The sequence below is a fragment of the Nomascus leucogenys genome, chromosome 15 (genome assembly GCF_006542625.1).
Source record: "Nomascus leucogenys isolate Asia chromosome 15, Asia_NLE_v1, whole genome shotgun sequence".
Classification (NCBI taxonomy): Eukaryota; Metazoa; Chordata; class Mammalia; order Primates; family Hylobatidae; genus Nomascus; species Nomascus leucogenys.
The window spans coordinates 26,970,053-26,993,549 of NC_044395.1; the positions used below are offsets into that span (position 1 = coordinate 26,970,053).

Here is a 23,497-nt window from a genome sequence, read left to right on the forward strand (position 1 = left end):
GAGGTTCTAAAAAATGTAAATGATATCTCAGATTAAATAGTTTTCTAGTTTCCTAAAAGGCACTGAAGATAAGATGCTGTTGTTAAATGAAGGACAAAACTCCATAGGCCCTGGATTGCTCAAGATTATTTATACTAGATGCCGGGCACAGCGGCTCACACCTATAATCCCAGTGCTTTGGGAGTCTGAGGTGAGAGGGTCACTTGAACTCAGGAGTCCAAGGCTGCAGTGAACTATGACTGTACCACTGAACTTCAGCCTGGGTGACAGATTGAGACCGTGTCTCAAAAAAAAAAAAAAAAATCTGAAAATGGCAAGATTATATAGATCTTATGTGTTATTATCATGAACTTGTTGGATATGCACAGGCCTCTTAAAAAAGCAACAAAATAGTAAGCACTTGCTGACTTCCTTAGGTAAAATGAACCAGATGTTCCCACCCTGGAAATGCCTTTCTTGTGGCTTTGCCAATTGTAAAATAGGCATTTACAGGACAAAAGTACTTTGATGCCAAAGTCTCTTGGCATCAAGTAGCCTATGAATGCATTAGCCTTGTGGGTGCCTGTTTTTCAGCATGACATTACATTCCTACTGCCCTTCTGGGAACAGTCATTCTGTTGATGCTTTATTTTATTTGCTTCACTTGCCTTGTGGCCCTCAGCACTGTTTTCAAGAGGCTAAAACACAAGCCTCCCTACTCCTTTGATTAGTATTGACTCTAACAGTCCCTGCCCTCACCTAAGATCCTGAAACTTGGCACTTGTAACTTAGAATATTCTTTCTTCATACAAACAATCTTAAGATTCTTTTTCTTTGTGTAATTCCAGGGTCTTTCCATCAAAAATCAAGTCTGTGGTTGTAGAGGCCATATATATATTGACAAGATGTAATGGGTCATATTTCCCCTTTGAATATGTGAATCAATTCCCCTATGGCTACCTTTTATTTTTCTTTCATGACAGATAATCATTTTATGATAGTGATGCTTTCTTACCATCCCTAGGACTCTCTGTTCAGCATTTACACTCTATTTTCCTCTGTAGCAATTAATACATTCTGATATCCTATATAATTTTTACAGTTTATTTTGTTATAACCCAATTAGAAGATAAGCTCTATGAGAGCAAGGATTTTGTCTTTTTTTTTTTTTTTTTTTTTTTTTGAGACATGGTCTCACTCTGTCGCCCAGGCTGGAGTGCAGTGGTATGATCTTGGCTCACTGCAACCTTTGCCTCCCAGGCTCAACTAATCCTCCCACCTCAGCATCCAGTAGCTGAGATTACAGGCGCCTGCCACCTTGCCTAGCTAAGTTTTGTATTTTTTCTAGAGACAAAGTTTCGTCATGTTGCCCAGGCTGGTCTTGAACTCCTGAGCTCAAGTGATCTGCCCACCCTGGCCTCCTAAAGTGCTGGGATTACAGGCATGAGCCACCGCGCCCAGCCTTTTTTTCTTTTTAAACGTTGTATCCCTAGTGTTTAAAACTGAACTGGGCATGCATGAGTCCTACCAGTATTTGTAAACAAACAACTGAATATGTTCATACCTCATTAGCTTGTGCCCAGGCAGCATGCAAATGCTGAGGAAATGGGAGAATAAAAGAGAAATATAAAAAAACTTATCTCTTTTCAATACTTACAGTAGGGATTTGTAAAGTCAAAAGGGGAGAAATGGGCTGAAAATTGCAGGCCCTATACACATATAGGTGAAATCATCCACATTTTATTTCTTTTTTTTTTTTTTTTTGAGACAGAGTCTCACTCTGTCACCCAGGCTGGAGTGCAGTGGCCCGATCTCGGCTCACTGCAAGCTCCGCCTCCCGGGTTCACACCATTCTCCTGCCTCAGCCTCCCCAGTAGCTGGGACTACAGGCACCGGCCACCATGCCCGGCTAATTTTTTTTTTTTTGTATTTTTAGTAGAGACAGGGTTTCACCATGTTAGCCAGGATGGTCTCGATTTCCTGACCTTGTAATCCGCCCGCCTCGGCCTCCCAAAGTGCTGGGATTAAAGGTGTGAGCCACTGCACCTGGCCGAAATCATCCACATTTTCTAAAGAACTAATGCATTTAAATGGGTAGTAATTTAAATCGTACTTTGCAGTGGATTCTGGAAGGCAGAACAAGTTATGTGTGAAAATGGAAATAATTTATTCGGAAATTAATGAGAAATGTTTCTAGCTTCACTAATTGTCTTCAAGGTGATAATGAAAGGATGCTTATTTTCTTTTTGATATGGTACCAGAAAGTGTATAAAAGACTTCGGCACTTATTCCAGGGCTTTCTGGTATCCTTTTGCAGCACAATAATGAGACAATGACCAGCTTCTCAAGATTATTTTATATTCCATATAACACAGTGGATTATGTGATCTAACATAATGAAAGGATATGTTTTCTTGGGTTATAATTCTCCCACCCTTTCTGCGACTGCTGCTTGTTTCCGTATGGCTTTTTCTATATGGCTTTGTTTCATATGATTTCAAGTATCTTTCCACATCCTGGGATTTGTAACTGATGTGAATCCTTTTCTCATTTCATTTTATTTCTGAAATTATTCAGCTTTTATTTTCAAGTCATTTAAACATCATTCTTTTTGTTCTTTTTTCTATTTTTTTTTTTTAGATGGAGTCTCACTCTCTCACCAGGCTGGAGTACAGTGGTGCAATCTCAGCTCACTGCAACCTCCACCTACCAGGTTCAAGCAATTCTCCTGCCTCAGCCTCCCGAGTAGCTGGGATTTTACAGGCACGTGCCACCACACCCAGCTAATTTTTGTCTTTTTTTGTAGAGATGGGATTTCACCATGTTGCCCAGGCTAGTCTCAAACTCCTGGGCTCAAGCAATTGGCCTGCCTCGGCCTCCCAAAGTGCTAGGATTACAGGTGTGAGCCATTGGCCTGGCCCCAAATTCTTTAATGTTCTTCCTATTGAGAGTTGGGTTGTTTGTTACTGTAGCATAACCTGGCCCATCTTGACTAAAATGCAAGATAATTAACTGGAAGGAAAAGTTCTGCAGGAAGGGAAAAGAAAGTCAAAGTGTACTCCAGGGCTCAACAATGAAAACTATCTACATGGTCAGAGTAACCTAAGTGCTAAGAAATGACCTTACTAAAGTTATGGTGAACAATATTGACAAGTTGGGGGAATGGGAAAAGTGAGGATGTGTGGTAAGTGTACAGATAACTTATAAAAACGCAAACTTCAGCTGGGCGCGGTGGCTCACGCCTGTAATCCCAGCACTTTGGGAGTCTGAGGCAGGCGGATCACGAGGTCAAGAGATCAAGACCATCCTGGCTAACATGTAGTCCCAGCTACCTGTAGTCCCAGCTACTTGGGAGGCTGAGGTGGGAGAATAACCTGAGCCCAGAAAGGTTGAGGCTGCAGTGAGCTGAGATCACACCACTGCACTCCAGCCTGGGGGATGGGCGACAGACTGAGAATCCCTCTGGGCTGGGGGCGGTCGGGGGAGGGGTGCGGGGTAAAGGCTGTGCTTTAAAATCACCACATGCAACTTCTGCTCAAATCCCCTGGCCAGAACTACTCACATGACTCTGCCTAAGTGCAATAGGGAAGAGAAATATAATCCTCCCATGTGTCCAGAAAAAAAGAAGCATTAGATATGAATGAACACTAAATGTCCCTACCACATCGTCTTTTTCTCGTTTTCTTTTTGCTAAATTTTCCTTGTACTTCTCAATAATTCAATCTCAAACTCTCTGCCAGTTGCCTTATTGTAAGAAGTTTATTTCCATTAGCTTTTCTGTCAATTTCATCTTCCTGAGGTCTCTCCTACAACCTTCTGCCCTGCTCCAATCTCGCATGGCTGTCCTTGGTATCTGCAGCACACATGTGATCCTAAGATCTCCCTTCACCATCTTCCTGGAAGGTTCCCTTGTCTTTTTCAGAGGTAGAGCTGTTCCTTGTACCCCATGTCCTCTTCACCCCTGGTTTACTTGTGTGTGTGTGTGTGTGTGTGTGTGTGTATGTGTGTGTAGCACATCTTCAAGTAGCTTCCTTAAAAACAGCTGCATGAGGTAATATTTTGAAATCTTGCATATTGATTTATTCTGCTCTCACAGTTGAATGATAATATGGCAAGACAGAATTCGCTCAGATTTTTATTCTTTTTTTTTTTTTTTTTTTGTGCCAGTTGATGCTGTTCCTTTCTCAGAAATTCAAAGTCATTTCTCCACTGCCTTTCAGTTTCCACTGTTGTTTCTGGAAAGTCTCAAGCCAATCTGATTCCTGATCGATCTTTGTTTTAATGTGTCCTGTTTTTCCTCTCTGGAAGTTTGTAGGAACTTCTCTGTGGTTCTAGTGCTCCAAAACTTCATAATGACTGCCTTAGTGTTTCTACTTTCACCTATTGTGTTGGGCCATTCTAATCTGAAAACTCAGGTCCCTAAATTTTAGAAAACTTTCTTGAATTGCTTTACTAATTATTTCTCTCCTCTGTTTTTTCTCTTCTATCTTTCCGGAATGCCTAATATTTGCATATTGAACTTTTTGGACTAGAGTCCTTTATTGTTTAAAAAAAAAAATCATCTTGGCCAGGCCGAGGTGGCTCATGCCTGTAATCCTAGCACATTAGGAGGCTGAGGTGGGAGAATCACGAGGTCAGGAGATCGAGACCATCCTGGCTAACACGGTGAAACCCCGTCTCTACTAAAAAAATACAAAAAATTAGCTGGGCGTGGTGGCGGGCATCTGTAGTCCCAGCTACTAGGGAGGCTGAGGCAGGAGAATGGCGTGAACCCGGGAGGTGGAGCTTGCAGTGAGCCAAGATGGCGCCACTGCACTCCAGCCTGGGTGACAGAGTGAGACTCTGTCTCAAAAAATATATATAATATATATATACACACACGTATATATATATATATATATATATACGTGTGTGTATATATATGTGTGTGTGTATATCTATATGTATATATATATATAGTATCCTGTTCCTTTATGGTTGCAATGTTTTCCTCTCTCAGAGAAAATTAAGGACAGGTTTTGTTTTTGTTTTTTAACATTCTCTTTTTCCCTTATTAAGTTTCTGTTTCTCCAGTTGCTGTTTCCAGTTTGTTTGTTTTTGTCCCTAGGTTTCACATTACAAATTTCCTAATATTTCTTGTAATCTTTCATGAAGACTAAATGCCTCACTGTAAGATGATCATGCTGGACCATTTAATTCAGCAAACTCAAATGTTGGTATATTTAATTCTTTCCTCTTGGCTTGGTCAGAATCCCCAGAAATAATTTTACCAGTGTATTGCTTGAAGGGTGAAGGCTTGACTGCCAGCACTCTGAGGAAGTGAGTGGAGAAAGGGGGCTAGACAGTTTTAGCATCCAACATGACAACATTCACTTAAAGCCCTTACTTTCAATAAGGAACCCCAACCTCAAAATGCCTGGTGCTTCCAGCCAAAGACCCTATTTTTGATTCTTTTCAAAGAATAAGTTTCCAGTTTTTTTGCCAATGTGGTTGGCGGGGGAGAGAAAATTGTTTGATACATGGAATGGGGGAAGGAATGGCAGAATCCCATCCTTCTTAAACAGACTGACACACAATGATCCTTATTTTACTACTCCCACTTCCAGAAGTATCTGGTGCCACCATTTCCCAAGTCTTTGGAGGGGGGGATTCAACAGTATACATTGGGTTGGGTTTTAGATATTTTTTTTACCATTAACTCAGAAATCAGTTTTCTTGAATCTGCGAATTCATTTACCATTCCCTATTTGCTTTCCTGCTTCCAAAATTTTGTTGCTCTTGGCTCCTACCTGTTTTCCTTGTTTAGGGATTTATGGTTGGAAAAAATACTATTGTCATCTTAGTAAGGTTTCAGGGAAAAAAAAAAAGCTAAAATAGACACAGATGTTCAATCTGCTATCTTCACAAGAAATCCACTTTTTTTTTTTTTTTGTAGAGACGGGGTTTTGCCGTGTTGCCAGGCTGGTCTTGAACTCATGAGCTCAGGCGATCTGCCGACCTCAGCCTCCCAGGGCGCTGGGATTACATGAGCCACCATGGCTGGCCGGCTTCTTCTTTTTTTTTTTTTTTAGATGGAGTCTTACTCTGTCACCCAGGCTGGAAATCTGCCCCCTGGGGTCCAAGCGATTCTCCTGCCTCAGCCTCCCAAGTAGCTGGGATTATAGGCGCCTGCCACCACGCCTGGCTAATTTTTGTATCTTTAGTAGAGACGGTGTTTCACCATCTTGGCCAGACTGGTCTTGAACTCCTTAACTCGTGATCCACCCACCTCAGCCTCCCAAAGTGCTGGGATTACAGGTGTGAGCCACTGTGCCTGGCCTGGCTGGCTTCTTTTTCTATTGTTAATGTTTCCTACTGTCCTCTTAGTACTGATATATCCAGCACATCCCAGAATCAAGCGTCACCTCCTTTGGGATACATCCCCTGAAACTGGTCATCACCCTAGGCACAGATGACAATTCTTCCTCCTGTTCTGTCACTGAAACTTATTTAAGTACTTACCAGCTCTTTCTGCAATTGTTTGATTATTTTCTTTCTGGCCTGGTGCGGTGGCTCACGCCTGTAATCCCAGCACGTTGGGAGGCTGAGACGGGCAGATCACGAGGTCAGGAGTTCAAGACCAGCCTGGCTAACACGGTGAAACCCTGTCTCTACTAAAAATACAAAAATTAGCTGGGCGTGGTGGCACACGCCTGTAATCCCAGCTACTTGGGAGGCTGAGACAGGAGAATCCGGGAGGTGGAGGTTGCCTTGAGCCAAGATTATTTTCTTTCTTTGCTATAAGTCTGTGAGAAAGACCACTGACTAGCCTCCAGTATCTATTAACAGAACTCCAGGGGTTTTAGCTGACACATAGCAACCCATCGAGAGACTATATTCCCCAGCTTCTCTTGTAGCTAGTTGTGGCCATGACACTAAGTTTGGATCAATGGGATATAAGAAGGATCGTGTGCAGTCTGACATTCATCTACATGAAGAAGTCAATTGCTCACGCTTCCTTTTTCCTTCCTGCTTGCTAAGAAATGAAAATGACTGGAGAACCCTAGAAACTGATGTTGAGGCAGAGCCCCCTGATTATCCAGGACTGCTCATTCTGGACTACTTTTTTTTTTTTTTTTTTTTTTTGAGATGGAGTCTCACTCTGTTGCCCAGGATGGAGTGCAGTAGCACGATCTCAGCTCACTGCAACCTCTGCCTCCTGAGTTCAAGCAATTCTCCTGCCTCAGCCTCCCGAGTAGCTGGGACTACAGGCAACTGCCACCATGTCCAGCTAATTTTTGTATTTTTAGTAGTAATGGGGTTTCACCATGTTGGCCAGGCTGGTCTTGAACTCCTGACCTCAAGTAATCCACCCGCCTCAGCCTCCCAAAGGGCTGGGATTACAGGCATGAGCCACCACACCCAGCCTCTGGACTACTATTATAAGAGAGAAATAAAGCTCTACATTGTTTAAGTTGCCATATCTTGGCAGTCTATTACAGCAGTGTAGCCTGGATTCTACCCAGTACGGAGATTGTATGGACCTTGAATGTGAGACTATAACTTATTTTATCCTTAGTGCCTAGCATATATTTAAGGTAAATAAATGCATGGATTTCCACAAGTAAATCCTTGTCCTGATTAATTTCATCTTCTCCAGAAAAAAAAAAAAAGGACAGCATTTAAGGATTGGAAAGCTATTTCATAGTACTTATGAAGCTTTAGGACATCACATTCAGTAATGTGCCCAGCTTTGCCCAATAGCCAACACTTCTCCTTATCTAACAAGGCTAACCATTTCATAGAAGTTTCTCCACTTCAGTGTTAAAGTTCATTACTGTTACTAAGTGTAGCAGTGTAGTCACTGAGTATTGCACAGAGGGGACGGTTATTTGTTACTGATGCCACAGGTGTTTGCTGACAGTTATCTGTATTGCTACTATTGTGTAAAGCTATTTCTCCTTTTGTTTTCAGAATATAGCAATAAAATAATGGTTTGGGTGAACATAATAATTAACTTGGGTCTACAGGGATGGGAAGTTGAGTTGTATGCAAACCAAAATACTTTTCAGGACAGAAATCATACAAAATTCTAGCTTGCCCTCTGAAGACATACACACACACACACACACACACACACACCCCATACAACATGCCATTAAAACTTGTTTCAACCATGACAAGAGGATGGGCATAGCAGAAAGAGCACTGAAAACGTTCAGAGAACTGGGTTCTTGTGCAAACCACTAATAAACTATAAGGCCTTGGGCAAGTAACAGCCTCTATAGACATTAATTATATTATATAAGAAATGAGGCTGAGCGTTGGTGGCTCATGCTTGTAATCGCAGCACTTTGGAAGGCTGAGGCAGGAGGATCACTTGAAGCCAAGAGTTGCAGCCTACGCAACAAAGCAAGACACCATCTCTAAACAAACAAACAAAAATTAGCCCAAGAGTTCCAGGCTGCAGTGAGCTATGATCACACCACTGCACTTCAGCCTGAATGACGGGGCAAGACCCCATCTCAAAAAACAAATAAACCAAGAGACTGTTGTTTTAGATTGTCTCTGTGCTCCTTCCCAGTCTGATGGCTGTAGTTACTTACCTATCAAAATGGCCAAAATGTTGACCACAGCGTGGTTGACCTCTGTAGTTTTCTCATGTGTCCTTTCTTCTTCACTTGGACTTTGTTTTCAATTTACCTCTTACTCTTTTTCCTCTCTTCCAAAAGTTCTCTGCTATACAATAATTATACTTTCTATTCCATTTTTGATTATCTTTTTAGCATCTATCCATCTGTTCTATCAAATGTCAGTCTTTTTTTTTTTTTTTTTGAGATGGAATCTCTCTCTGTTGCCCAGGCTGCAGAGCAGTGGCACGATCTTGGCTCACTGCAACCTCCCCCTCCCAGGTTCAAGAGATTCTCTTGCCTCAGCCTCCTCGGTAGCTGGGATTACAGGTGTCTGCCATCACACCCAGCTACTTTTTGTATTTTCAGTAGAGACAGGGTTTCACCATGTTGGCCAGGCTGGTCTCCAACTCCTGACCACAAGTGATCCACCCGCCTCAGCCTCAGCCTCCCAAAGTGCTGGGATTACAGGCATGAGCCACCCAAATCTGTCTTAAATCTCCCCTCCTATTAGCTTCATTAAATTTTGCTTTTGTAATCCCACAGCCTTTCTATCGCCTTTTTATATCTAAGAAATCTAAAATTATGATCATTCGTCCATTTGCTCCTTTATCTTTCATCCAGATTTACTGGTGATTCTCATCAGAAGGCTTTGTGCTTAAAACAAATGTTAATAGTTTATATTATCTGTGTAAAAATATGACAAGTGACTAGAGGTCAGGCAAGAAGATAAATCTTTTCATTTTGAATGAGGGGACAAAAATTAGGGACTCTCAAGAGCTATTAGATCTTTACCTAAAATATAGTAATCAAGTATTTAAAAAGGGAGAGTTGAGGAAATCATCCAGAAGCATCAGCAAGACATAGAGAATCATATGAGAGAATAAACTGCAATAGGTCCTCAAATACATTCCTAAAATTTAAGGAATTGCCTACACTTTTTCTTTCAAGTATCAGTTCCTAAAGGATGTTTTGAAGAACACTAGTACTGCAAAACACTGGTAATAGGACTTTGGGTTAGGGAAACACCATATCCGCCTTGGGGGTTCACAATGTATATTAGTATATTAAAAGTCCTCTGAGAAGTCCTGCAATGACCCAGCATTTTCAAAACTATTTGGTCAAGAAACCCTTTTCTCAAATTACATCTATTAATATCCTGTTGAAAAATGCTACTGTAAAGAAAAATGATACACAATGCCTATAATTTGAGAACGTATAATCTTTCTTCATAATGTCTTCTCTTATAGCTAGGAACTTCCTAGTATCTACTTAACTTATAATAGGCCAGGTAGATTGTGTGAAGTGGATTTTTTTTTTTTTTTTTTCCTGAGATGGAGTCTTGCTCTGTCGCCTGGCTGGAAGGCAGTGGCGCGATCTCAGCTCACTGCAACCTCTGCCTCCCGGGTTCAAGTGATTCTCCTTCCTCAGCCTCCCGAGTAGCTGGGACTACAGGCGCATGCCACCACACCCAGCTAATTTTTTGTATTTTAGTAGAGATGGGGCTTCACCACGTTGGCCAGGATGGTCTCAATCTCCTGATCTCATGATCCAACCACCTCGGCCTCCCAAAGTGCTGGGATTACAGGCATGAGCCACCACACCCGGCCAAGGTGGTCATTTTTAAAGCAAACTTCCCTGAATCATATATTATCAGAATTGATTAACAGTTACTGACATTTAGAGGCAGATTTATTAAGATCATGATGTATAAGCTTGTAGGAATTTTGCTTTAGAAATAATTAAAATAGGCGGGGCAGGGTGGCTAACGCCTGTAATCCCAATACTTTGGGAGGCTGAGGCTGACGGATCATTTGAGGTCAGGACTTTAAGACCAGCCAGGCCAACATAGTGAAACCCCATCTCTATTAAAAATATGAAAATTAGCCAGGCATGGTGGCGTGCGCCTGTAGTCCCAGCTACTCGAGAGGCTGAGGTGGTAGGATTGCTTGAACCGGGAGACAGAGGTTGCAGAAAGCCGAGATCCTGCCACTGTACTAGAACCTAGGTGACAAGAGTGTGACTTATCTAAAAAAATAAATTAATAATAATAACAATAAAAATATTGCTTAAATTATATCCGATGATATTCCCTGGTGTGTGTCTCTGTGTACCTCAGTATCACTTAAGGGGCTTACCTTTCTTTGCCACTGCTTGACAGAGCAGGCCAGAAGAAAGCAAATTCCCTCCAAATCAGTCAGGATACAAATAACTGGCTCTTTATATATTAAAATAAATGTTTTTGGACAATTCCAAGAAATTCCTTTTCAAACTTTTAAGTCACATTGCTAAGGAAGGTAAATTATCAAAAAATCATTGCATGCTAGCCAAATTGACTGACAATGCCTGGAAATTTCATCTCTCGGACTGAGTAAAGCACTTTTCTTCACACAATTTCACTGCGGTGATCCATGGACTCACCACCATATCTCTAACTTCTTCTAGCCCTTGTTTTGAAAGCTCAACATGGGCTGGGCGCGGTGGCTCACGCCTGTAATCCCAGCACTTTGGGAGGCCGAGGCGGGCGGATCATGAGGTCAGGAGATCGAGACCATCCTGGCTAACATGGTGAAACCCCGTTTCTACTAAAAATACAAAAAAAAAAAAGAAAAAAAAAAGAAAGCTCAACATGAAGCCAGTGAGTCAGAATAGGTGGCCACTGCTGTGGCATGACGAGAGAAAATTCCAACACCCATCAGCCACATATCAATACTTCTGCGACAGGGAAATGTTATTTCAAGATGAAATAACATTTCAAGGTGAGGTGCTATCTCTTTTGGTGTTCCTTCTCTTTAAAATATAAATACTCCAGGCAGGTCTCTCATTATGTTATTTTCTTTTTTTTTTTCTTTTTTTTTTTTTTTGAGACGGAGTCTGGCTCTGTCGCCCAGGCTGGAGTGCGGTGGCGCGATCTCGGCTCACTGCAAGCTCCGCCTCCCGGGTTCACGCCATTCTCCTGCCTCAGCCTCCAGCTGAGACTAGAGGCGCCTGCCACCATGCCCGACTAATTTTTTTTTCTTTTTTGTATTTTTAGTAGAGACGGGGTTTCACTGTGTTAGCCAGGATGGTCTCGATCTCCTGACCTTGTGATCCACCTGCCTCGGCCTCCCAAAGTGCTGGGATTACAGGCGTGAGCCACTACGCCCGGCCACGTTATTTTCAACTATTAATAATTTTGTGTGTCTTGGTTGTTCAGCTACTTCTCTCTGTCTCTCTTTTTTTTTTTTTTTGAGACAGAGTCTCGCTCTGCAGCCCAGGCTGGAGTGCAGTGTCACCATCTCGGCTCACTGCAACCTCCACCTCCCGGGTTCAAGTGATTCCCCTGCCTCAGCCTCCCAAGTAGCTGGGATTACAGGTGGACACCACCATGCCTGGCTAATTTTTTTCTCTTTTTAGTAGGGACAGGGTTTCACCATGTTGGCCAGACTGGTCTTGAACTCCTGACCACAGGCAATCTGCCTACCTCAGCCTCCCAAAGTGCTGGGATTACAGACGTGAACCACCCACATCCAGCCACTTCTCTCTCTTAAGCTAAGATAGAACATTAAGGAATGGGGCTGGGCTTGGTGGCTCATGCCTGTAACCCCTGCACTTTGGGAGGCTGAGGTGGGCGGATTGCTTGAGCTCAGGTGTTTGAGATCAGCCTGGGCAACATAGCGAGACCCCATCTCTACCAAAAAAAAAAAAAATCCAAGTGTGGTGGTGTGTACCCGTGGTCCCAGCTACTCAGGAGGCTGAGGTGGGAGAATCGGTTGAGCCTGGGAGGCAGAGGCTGCAGTATGTTGGGGGATGGGGGAAAGAACATTAAGAAATGGCTTTTTGATTGAGATGTAGGGAGAATAAAAGGGGAGGATAAGTCAAGGTTTTACTATCCAAAAACATAAAGAAGGGTGGGAAGGTCCCACATGCCCCAAGAGTGAGCTTTACCTATTTTACAATTTTACCTGTGGCTGGCCCAGGGCCCTCAGACATTTGGTGTACAATATTTAGTTTACTTCAGGGTGCATTAATCACCTACACAGACTAATGCAACACTGAGGTTGTGGCTATATATGCTAAACCAATTAATTTATTGGAGAAGAAAAGAAAGAAAAATAATCACAGGTCTGGCTAGCTTCTAGACTATACTGATTATACAACCACACAAAATGTTCTGAATGCTCTGAGTAGACACTGAAAATAATCTTTTTCTTTCTTTCTTTTTTTTTTAAGACAGGGCCTCTCTCTGTTGCCCAGGCTGGAGTGCAGTGGCGCAGTCATGGCTCACTGCAGCCTCGACCTTTGGGACTCAAGTGATGGTCTTACCTCAGTCTTCCCAAGTATCTGGGACTACAGGGGCACACCACCATGCCCAACTAATTTTTTTTTTTTTTTTTGTATAGACGAGGTCTCACTTTGTTGCCCAGACTGGTCTCGAACTCGTAGGCTCAAGAGATCCACTCGCTTTGGCCTCTCGAAGTGTTGGGATTACAGGCATGAGCCACTGTGCCCAAAAATGTCAGGCTACACAGATTATCTTTTGGCACTCTGGTGCCCTTGTTAGAAATTATGCTATCTCTTTTTTTTTTTTGGGACGGAGTCTTGCTCTATTGCCCAGACTGGAGTGCAATGGCATGATCTCAGCTCACTGCAACCTCCCCTTCCTGGGTTCAAGCAATTCTCCTGCCTCCACCTCTCGAGTAGCTGGGATTACAGGTGTGCACCATGCCCAGCTAATTTTTGTATTTTCAGTAGGGACGGGGTTTCACCATGTTGGCCAGGCTGGTCTTCAACTCTTGACCTCAGGTGATCCGCCCAGCTCGGCCTCCCAAAGTGCTGGGATTACAGGCGTGAGCCACCGCGCCTGGCCGTCTCATTCTTATATACCATTTTACTCTCAAACACCATAAAATAGACACTTTAGGGGTGACTGCTCATTTCCCTTGTCTGTGAATTTCTCTTTCCAAAAAAGTGGACCTTTACAGATACATTTACGTTATCTGACCCATAATACCTACTTAGTATATTTATGTTATAATACATTTGTATTATATGTCTGTGTAACTCAGTAACCTGACTGCAGGGGAGCTGATTCACTGGATAGTTAAGTAGCCAATGAGATATTTTTTCTTTCAAGAGTTTGAATAAGAGGCTCAGAGACTGACAGATAGGAGCCAACAGAGTTGGAGAATGGAAATAGACTAGAGGGGAAGTCCACAAACTCTTGTTTTAAAATTTTTCATACTTCCTAGCCGGGCGTGGTGGCAGGTGCCTGTAATCCCAGCTACTCGGGAGGCTGAGGCAGGAGAATCACTTGAACCCAGGAGGCGCAGCTTGCAGTGAGCCGAGATCGTGCCACTGCACTTCAGCCTGGGCAACAGAGCAAGACTCTGTCTCAAAAAAAAAAAAAATAATTCCGTACTTCCAAACACCTGGATGTTCAGTGAACTTTTGCTTTCATGAAATCTGTATCATTTATAATTTATTCCCTATTAAACTAATTTGAGCCTGGTGCAGTGGCTCATGACTGTAATCCCAACACTTTGGGAGGCCAAGGAGGGAGCATCACTTGAAGCAAGAAGTTCAAAACCAGTCTGGGCAATATAGCGAGACCCTGTCTCTACAAAAAAAATTTTTTTCTTTTTAATTAGCTGGGTGCCGTAGCATGTGCTTGTAGTCCTAGCTACTCAGGAGGCTAAGGTAAGAGGATCACTGGAGCCCAAGAGTTTGGGCTGCAGTGAGTTATGACTGTGCCACTGCACTTCAGCCTGGGCCACACAGCAAAACTCTGTCTCTAAAAAATAGATAAATAAATGAATTTGGCTAGATTTCTACCACTTACAACACACTTTTAACTAAGACATTATATTACCTGATAATACAACTATAGCTTACCTTTCTATTAACAATAACTTGGAACTACAGTAGACTGCAGTGATTATGGTAATCTCTGCTCTGTTACCTATGCAATTATGGACCCACTAATCGTTTTCTTCATTTTTATTTTTATTTATTTATTTATTTTTTTTGAGGTGGAGTCTCGCTCTGTCACCCAGGCTGGAGAGCAGTGGCGCAATCTCGGCTCACTGCAACCTTGCAACCTCCACCTTCTGGGTTCAAGGGATTTTCCTGCCTCAGCCTCCCAAGTAGCTGGGATTATAGGTGTGCACCACCATGCACAGCTAATTTTTTTTGTATTTTTAGTAGAGATGGGGTTTCACCATGTTTGCCAGACTGGTACCAATCGTTTTCTACTGAAGGAACAAAAAATCGTTTTCTGTTGAAGGCCATGAACCACAGTGAGGGCGCTGAGAATCAAATGAGGGCCTTTTTAAAAAGAAACAAAACCAAAAACAACTAATTTAGTTTAGAGATTTTAAAAAGTCTCTTAAGAAGAAATTTAAAATGTTAATATTGCTTGCTTTTAAAATTAAGAACAGAGTACATAAATTAAATCACTTTGAAACATTAACTTTATATGGATGTTTTGAAGAGGCAGAAGAGAAAACAGACACATGCGGGAGCCAGTGGGAGAAGAGAAGATAAGCCAGTGGGTAAGGGAAGATAAGCTAAAAGGAAATGGAAGAGTAAGAGACACATTAAAATAAAAATGAGGGGGAGGAAAAGAGGATGAAAGTAAACTATGAGTATGGATAGACAGAGGAAAGGGGTAAAGAAAAAATAAAAATAAGCTGGAGGGGGACTAATGTCAGAGGCATTTGAACCAGAGTGACTCCATTTTGAGCAAGGGCTAGGAAAATGACGCCGTGGCTGGGTGCAGTGGCTCACGCCTGTAATCCCAGCACTTTGGGAGGAGGACGTGGGCGGATCGCTTGATATCAGGAATTCCAGACCAGCCTGGCCAACATGCTGAAACCCTGTCTACTAAAAATACAAAAACTAGCTGAGTATGGTGGCACAGACCTGTAATCCCAGCTACTTGGGAGGCTGAGGCAGGAGAACTGCTTGAATCCAGGAGGCAGAGATTGCAGTAAGCCAGGATGACACCACTGCCCTCCAGCCTGGGTGATAGAGCAAAACTGTCTCAAAAAAAAAAAAAAAAAAAAAAAAAAGTGGCCAGGATTTGCTGGGCTGCATTCCCAGAAAGTTAGGCATTCCTAGCCTCTAGATGTTTATGGCTAAGGGAACAAATTAATAATGTTTACTAAACAGACCCAGACTTGGAAGTGTCCAGATATTCCAATATCTGGAGAACAAAGGCATTCCTAATTTTGCTTTAAAGATAATAATATTGATTCTTGCAAAATATAGTAATTAAGAAAATTAATCCTTTATCGGCCAGGCACGGTGGCTCACACCTGTAATCCCAGCACTTTGGGAGGCCGAGGCGGGCGGATCACCTGAGGTCAGGAGTTTGAGACAAGCCTGGCTAACACAGTGAAACCCTGTCCCTACTGAAAATACAAAAAATTAGCCGGGCGTGGTGGCGGGCACCTGTAGTCCCAGCTACTCGGGAGGCTGAGGCAGGAGAATGGTGTGAACCCGGGAGATGGAGCTTGCAGTGAGCCGAGATCGCACCACTGCACTCCAGCCTAGGCGACAGAGCCAGACTCTGTCTCCAAAAAAAAAAAAAAAGAAGAAAGAAAATCTTTTATCACAAACCCTTGTGGCAGAGAGCACATCTCCTCATATATATACTAGCATTGTACCTAGGGCGAATGCATTCCTCCTCCTACTTTCAGGCACGTCCTACTCTGTCTATGTAGTAGCTGTTCTTTCACCACTTTACTTTCTTAATAAACTTGCTTTTATTTTGCACTGCGGACTTGCCCTGAATTCTTTCTTGTGCGAGATCCAAGAACCCTCTCTTGGGGTCTGGATCGGCACCCCTTTCCTGTAACAGTAAGACACCTGTCAAGGAGAAAGATACATAGCAGAAGAGGAGCTAGGGGAAAAAAACATGGAGAGGCAGGCAAAGGCCGGGTAGATTTAGCGGTAATAGTTAGGGGCCGCTCCCAGATTTTGTGGGGAAGGGAGAGGAGGGAGGCTGTCTCTATTTTTTTTTTTTTTTTTTGAGATGAAGTCTCGCTCTTGTCCCCCAGGCTGGGGTGCAATGGCATAATCTCGGCTCCCTGCAACCTCTGCCTCCCGGGTTCAAGCGATTCTCCTGCCTCAGCCTCCCGAGTACCTGGGATTACAGGCACCTGCCACCACACCCGGCTAATTTTTGTATTTTTAGTAGAGATGGGGTTTCACCATGTTGGCCAGGCTGGTCTCGAACTCCTGACCTCAGGTGATCCACTTGCCTTGGCCTCCCAAAGTGCTGGGATTACAGGTGTGAGCCACCACGCCCGGCCTGAGGCTGTCTCTTATAGCACTTACTGCTTACAGCCCTTAACTAAGTTAATTAATTGGTTAAGTTTGTCTGCAGGTCTTCCACTGCTACAAACCTCAAGTATTTAGTGGTTCTGCTCAAAGAATATGCTAAGGCAACTTATCAAGGGAGCTATTCCCAGATTATATTCCTTAGAGCACCAGTTATCATAGATTTTCTTTTTCTTCTTTTTAGAGACAGGGTCTAGCTCTGTCACCCAGGCTGGAGTGCAGTGGCATGATCATAGCTCACTGAAGCCTCGACCTCCTGGGCTCAAACCACCCTCCTACTTCAGCCTCCTGAGCAGCTGGGGATGCAGGTCCACGCCACCATGCCCAGCTAATTAAAAAAAATTTTTTTTGGTTACAGACAGGGTCTTGATTTGTTGTCTAGGCTGGTCTTGAACTCCTAGCTTCAAGTAATCCTCCTGCCTCAGCTTCCCAAGGTGTTAGGATTACAGACGTGACACCGCATCCAGCCTAGATTTTCATATTTTAAAAATAGCCCCTAAAATAAATTGGGAAATACTAGGTTAATCAAAGTTAAACAGGTTTCTTTGCTGCAATACTTCTTCGAGCCTTTGATATGAATTTTTAAGACAGTGCCATATGGAATACAGGGATTTCCAAACTTACTTGATCACAGAATGCATCTTTTAAAAAGAATCACAGGCTAGGTGCGGTGGCTTACGCTTGTAATTCCAGCACTTTGGGAGGCTGAGGCAGGTGGATCACTTGAGGTCAGGAGTTCGAGACCAGCTTGGCCAATATGGTGAAACCTCGTCTCTACTAAAAGTACAAAAATTAGTTGAGCTTGGGGCGCCTGTAATCCCAGCTACTCAGGAGGCTGAGGCAGGAGAATCGCTCGAACCTGGAAGGCAGAGGTTGCAGTAAGCCAAGATTGCGCCACTGCACAGAGCAAGACTCCATCTCAAAAAAAAAAAAAAAAAAAGAATCACAGGTGAGGCACAGTAGCTCATGCCTGTAACCCCAGCACTTTGGGAGGCTGAGGCGGGCAGATCACTTGAGATCAGGAGTTCGAGACCACCTTGATGAAACCCCCATCTCTACTAAAAATACAAAAATTGGCCAGGTGCCATGGCGCATGTCTGTGGTCCTAGCTATTCGGGAGGCTGAGGGAGGACAATCACTTGAACCTGGAAGGCGGGGGTTGCAGTGAGCCGATCGTTCCACTGCACTCCAGCCCCAGGTGACAGAGTGAGACTCTGACTCAAAAAAAGAAAGAAAGAAAAAAATATATAAAAAGAATCACAGGAACCAGTGTTCTGCAGAGCACTCCTTGAGAGCACTGCACGAGGAGGACATTAACACCCCAAAGGCCAGGCAACGTCAGATAAAAGGCCAAACCTGGCTCAAAGCCTAGAGGTTTCCTATTCTATAGCTAACATTGCTATGTATTTATCTCATATTATATTCACATAACTTTAAACACTTTTTATGGGAAAAGTTCAAAATTTCTATTCTTACATTTAACGCTCTCCGTACACCTAGCTCTTCCAATATATTTATCCTTATTAACACTGTATTAAACAATATTCTCGTTTCCTTTACTGCTAAACTAATCCCAGCACTTTAGGAGGCTGAGGTAGGCAGATTACACGAGCCCAGGAGCTCGAGACCAGCCCGGCCACCATGGTGAAACCCCGTTTCTACTAAAAATACAAAAATTAGCTGGGCATGGCGGCACACACCTGTAGTCCCAGCTACTTGGGAGGCCGAGGCATAATAATTGCTTGAACCTGGGAGGCATAAGTTGCAGTGAGCTGAGATCTGGCCACTGCACCCAGCCTGGATGAGAGAGCGAGATAGTCTCAAAAAACAAAACAAAACCAAAAATTATAAAAAAGTGATTATTAGCTTCCCCCAACACCTACAATGCCAAACGCGTCTTTCCTACATCCTAGGCACATAGTGGCCCAGTCTAAGGGTCTCCTTGTAACTAAGATCTCCCCAGTGAATTGAGAACCAAAAGAATCTATACCATGTTGGCCTCACCTGCTTAAAAGAAACTTTGCTTAGTATAGAGCTTCTCTTTCTCATTCCCCTGAACTGACACACAGTGTGCTTATAACCCAGCTTTGCTCACATAGATGATGGTAACATCCTAGGCATGGCAGAAAATTAAGGGAGAAGGAACCTGAATGATGGCCTGCTGCAGAACCACTCCACCAACTTGGACCACTCTATACACAAGAGGGAAATAAACTTTCATCTTTAATGAAGGCACTGTAATTCTAAATTTCCTTAATATACAAATCTACAGTTATGCTCACATATACATTATTTTTCTAAACCTTTTTCACTTGGATTTTGTCCCTTTTTATTTCAGGCAAGTAGTTATCCTCTATTAGCATGTTAGTCTGAACACTGAAAACTAAGGCTGGCCAGGCGCAGTGGTTCAGGCTTGAAATCCCAGCATTTTGGGAGGCCGAGGTAGGTGGATTGCTTCAGCCCAGGAGTTTCAGACCAACCTGGGCAACATGGCCAAACCCTGTCTTTACAAAAAAAGATACAAAAATTAGCTAGGCGTGGTGGTGTGCCTGTAGTCTCAGCCACGTGGGAGGCTGAGGCAAGAGAACTGCTTGAGCCTGGGAGGTGGAGGTTGCAGTGAGCCAACATTGTGCCACTGCATTCCAGCCTGAGTGACAGACCCTGTCTCAAAAAAGAAAGAAAGAAAGAAAGAAAGAAAGAAAGAAAGAAAGAAAGAAAGAAAGAAAGAAAGAAAGAAAGAAAGAAAACGAAGGCTAATCATGATCATAATTATCAACTCACTATCCTATTGTTCTGTAATATATTTATTATGCTTTCAAGCTACCTCATGAGCTAAGTAGGTTCCTTTTTGTCGGTTTATATCCAATCACCAATAAACCTTCAAACATGACATTTCCCACAAATTCTTCAAGATATGATTACAACTAATGACAAGAATACATCTTCATGACCTACAGTACCTTTCTACAAAATAAAATATGCAAAGGATATCTATTATTCAAAATTAGAATCTGTAATTTCTTGACGAAAGATACAGAATGATTTAATAGTAATCGTTTTAAATGCAATCTTATGGTAAAACATTCTGGTAAATTAGAGAAAAGCAAGTATTTGGAGGTAGCTACTGAAATATGTATGTATTTACAAATAGAACTTTGGTAAAGAGCCAAACAAAATAAATTATGACTCACTGTCAGTAAACATTCCCTAAATGTCCTTGCATTATAATGCGACAGTTACTGTTTGGTTTTAATAATGTATATAAAATGAATTATTATTTACATTCTTCTTCAAGGCATTAAAAAACAATCATCTAGGCCAGGCGCGGTGGGTCACGCACCTGTAATCTCAGCACTTTGGGAGGCTGAGGCAGGTGGATCACCTGAGTTCGGGAATTCAAGACCAGCCTGACCAACATGGGGAAACCTCCATCTGTACTAAAAATAGAAAATTAGCCAGGTGTAGTGGTGCATGCCCGTAATCCCAGCTACTCGGGAGGCTGAGGCTGGAGAATTGCTGGAACCTGGGAGGCGGAGTTTGCAGTGGGCCGAGATGGCTCCATTGCACTCCAGCCTGGGCAACAAGAGCGAAACTCCGTCTCAAAAAAAAAAAAAAAGTTAAAAAACAATCATTTATATCACCTATTTAGCAGAAAGTTCTTTAAAATCTAACAAATTAATTATCCTTTAATTTCTTGTCAATAAGTTGAGCTACTTTTTTTTTTTTTTTTTTTGAGACCGAGTCTGGCTCTGTTGCCCAGGCTGGAGTGCAGTGGTGTGATCTCAGCTCACTGCAAACTCCGCCTCCCAGGTTCAAGCGATTGTCCTGCCTCAGCCTCCTGAGTAGCTGGGACTACGGACACGCACCAACATGCCCAGCTAATTTTTGTATTTTTGGTAGAGACGGGGTTTCACCTTATCGGCCAGGCTGGTCTTGAACTCTTGACCTCGTGATCCACCCGCCTCAGTATCCCAGAGTGCTGGAATTACAGGCGTGAGCCACCCTGCCCAGCCAAGTTGAGCTACTTTTAAGGAACTAATTAAACACAATAAGATTTTATTACCCATGTGTCTCGCAGTTGCAACTCAAAGTAGCTGTTAGAAGTTTAAGACATAAAGGTTTTTATTGTATTCACTTCAGAGGGTGGGTCAAGAGCTAACAGCAAATGCTTTTTTTCTGAGCCTGATATATCGCAAAGTTTACCTCTGATTGAGATCACATGTGAAGGAATTTGCAATCAACTTAGAACGGTAAAACTGGAAGGAATGTTAGAGATCACAACGACTTTCATTTTACAGATGAGGAATCAAACGTTTGAAAAATTATTTTAATAAAAGGAGGCTTCTTGAAAAGGAAAAACATTTTTCATGGAATTTTAAGTGTTGTACAAATCCAATCAATAATCTTTTAACACCTCTCTGAAGGGCTGGCCTTACCATCTTTCCACTTCACACACAGGAAAACTAAGGTATAAGCAAGCTAAGCAGTTCACTCATTATCTCTATGAATCAGCATCATTGCTGGGAACGGAAGCCAAAACTTTGAATGTTGGACCATTCTCACAGATGTAGGCTGATCTCATTCGCAGTGATGCTGGCTGGGGGCGAGGGGAAGCCATGTTTGGGAAGTCCCCTCATGGAACACTGCATTTCACAAGCAGAGTACTTGCTGACTAACGCAAAACGCTTCCTTAAATGAGTTCCAATGGATAATGCAGTCTTTAAGAAACAAAACAGTACAATATATCAGTTTCACCATCTTCCTCTAAAACGAAGTGCCTTTGAATCCTAGACATTTAAAATTTGCTTTAAACCTGCTTCCATCTCAAATATTCAGGAAATGCATATAATTTTATTCACTTTTTATTTACACAAGTCGCCGTTGTGAAACCCTTCATGTCCCCAGCGGATATTTAGGAGGAGACTATTCACTTGGATCCCTCCTTCTGTCTTTAGAAATATTATCACCCTGGAACGTTAAGTACTGATCATAAGCAAAATAAAAGTTCCTGGCAATTCTCAATATGTCTTTTTCCCACCAAACATGACAAACTTCTAAAGACAACTCAACCCTTCACACACACCACACACACACACACACACACACACACACACCCTCAGCTGTGCCAGTGTCCCTGATATTGCATCTAGTTAACTTACAAGACCCATTCCCACGGGTCATGACCCAGTATTTCTGATGACCACATTCAGTGCTGTCAGGTGCTCAAACAATTACCGCATCCACCTCTCTGTGAACCATGCCCAGTGAGCTCATGCAGGAACCTGGGTTGGAGCGCTCCTTGCTGTGAAGCTAAAGGATCCATCACGAATCTGGGAACCCTCCCTCGCGGTTCTCCCGGCCACACAGCGTGGGAGCCGCTGGGTTAAGGCAAGAAAAGGGGCGCCTGCTTGTAGGAGGGTGGTCGGGTCATGCTGTGCGCAGCCAGGGAAGCCGAGTTTGGGAAGACAGCTGGGAAGCCGGAGGGGATAAAAATACCCAAACGGGCTGAAAGAGTTGGGGAAGAGGGGGCGGCGAGGACGACCCCGGTTCAGGCGGGAAAGATGGAAAGGGGGCGCAGGAAATGGGCGCCAAAGAAAGAAGTGAGAAATTGCGGAGGAGGAAGTCGTCCCTGGAAGAGGAGGGGCAAAGGGGAAGCGAGAATGGAGTGTTTGCACTTTCGAGAGGGAAGGGCCAGAGCCTCTCCCGACCAGGGCCGGCGGGGCGGGCGCCTGGGGAAGGGGCGTCTGGGCGGGCTGAGGGGACGGCGCGGTGCCCAAGATCCCCGGGGTCCCTACCTGAACCGCTCCTGTCCCGCCGTGTCCCAGAGCTGTAGCTTGATCCTCTTGCCCGGCTCGATCTCCAGCAGGCGGGAGAAGAAGTCCACGCCGACGGTGGGGTCGCAGGCTGGGGAGCGCAGCCCGGGGAAGCGGCCCTGGGTGAAGCGGTGCAGGAGGCAGGACTTGCCCACGGTAGAGTCCCCGATCACGATGAGGCGGAACTGGTAGATCCAGATGGTCTCCATCGCTCACGTGCCCCACTGGCTCCCGGGCCGCCCCACCCGCGGGGTAAGTTCAGCGGCGGGAACTGTCCTTTCAGCACCTCGCGGGCGCCCGCTCGCCGCCTTCCAGCATATTCCTGCGGCTGCGGCCGCCGCCTGCGGCCGCCGCCTGGTGCCCGCCCTCTCGGGAGAGAGAGGCGGGACCAGGCCTGGCTAGGGGCGGGGCCTCGGGACGGGGGCGGGGCGGGGGCGGTGGCGCGTGGGAGGGCGAAGCAGGTTTGCTGCCGCGAACTCCCGCCCCTGACCGGCTGTAAATCACTCTCCCTCAACGCTCACTGGGCGCCGGCAGGAAAGTGGGCGTGGCGAGAAGACGCGACAGCAGCAACAACCAAGGAAAATGAAGCAAGGTCTCAACTCCGGGAGGGTCAGCCAATGAAAAGTGAGAGTCGTTTTCTTATAGGCGTCAGGGCGGGTTGGTCAGATTAGAGCTCTGATTTTGGAAGTCCCTGAGGCCATAACTTGGGTCATTGCCTTGCTTCCTCTTTTTTTTTTTTTTTTTTTTTTTGTCCCCCAGGCTGGATTGCAG

General features: G+C 43.9%; 1 protein-coding gene across 1 annotated transcript in view; it reads right to left on the reverse strand.

Moving 5' to 3' along the window:
• RAB39A (RAB39A, member RAS oncogene family) overlaps positions 1–23,056 on the reverse strand; it is a 34,768-nt gene extending 11,712 nt beyond the window's left edge. The window contains exon 1 of the mRNA XM_003253092.3: positions 22,709–23,056. Within this exon, the coding sequence (XP_003253140.1) occupies positions 22,709–22,935 (227 nt within the window). The 5' untranslated portion in view covers positions 22,936–23,056. The remainder of the gene's footprint in view (positions 1–22,708) is intronic.
• Positions 23,057–23,497: the final 441 nt, after the last annotated feature.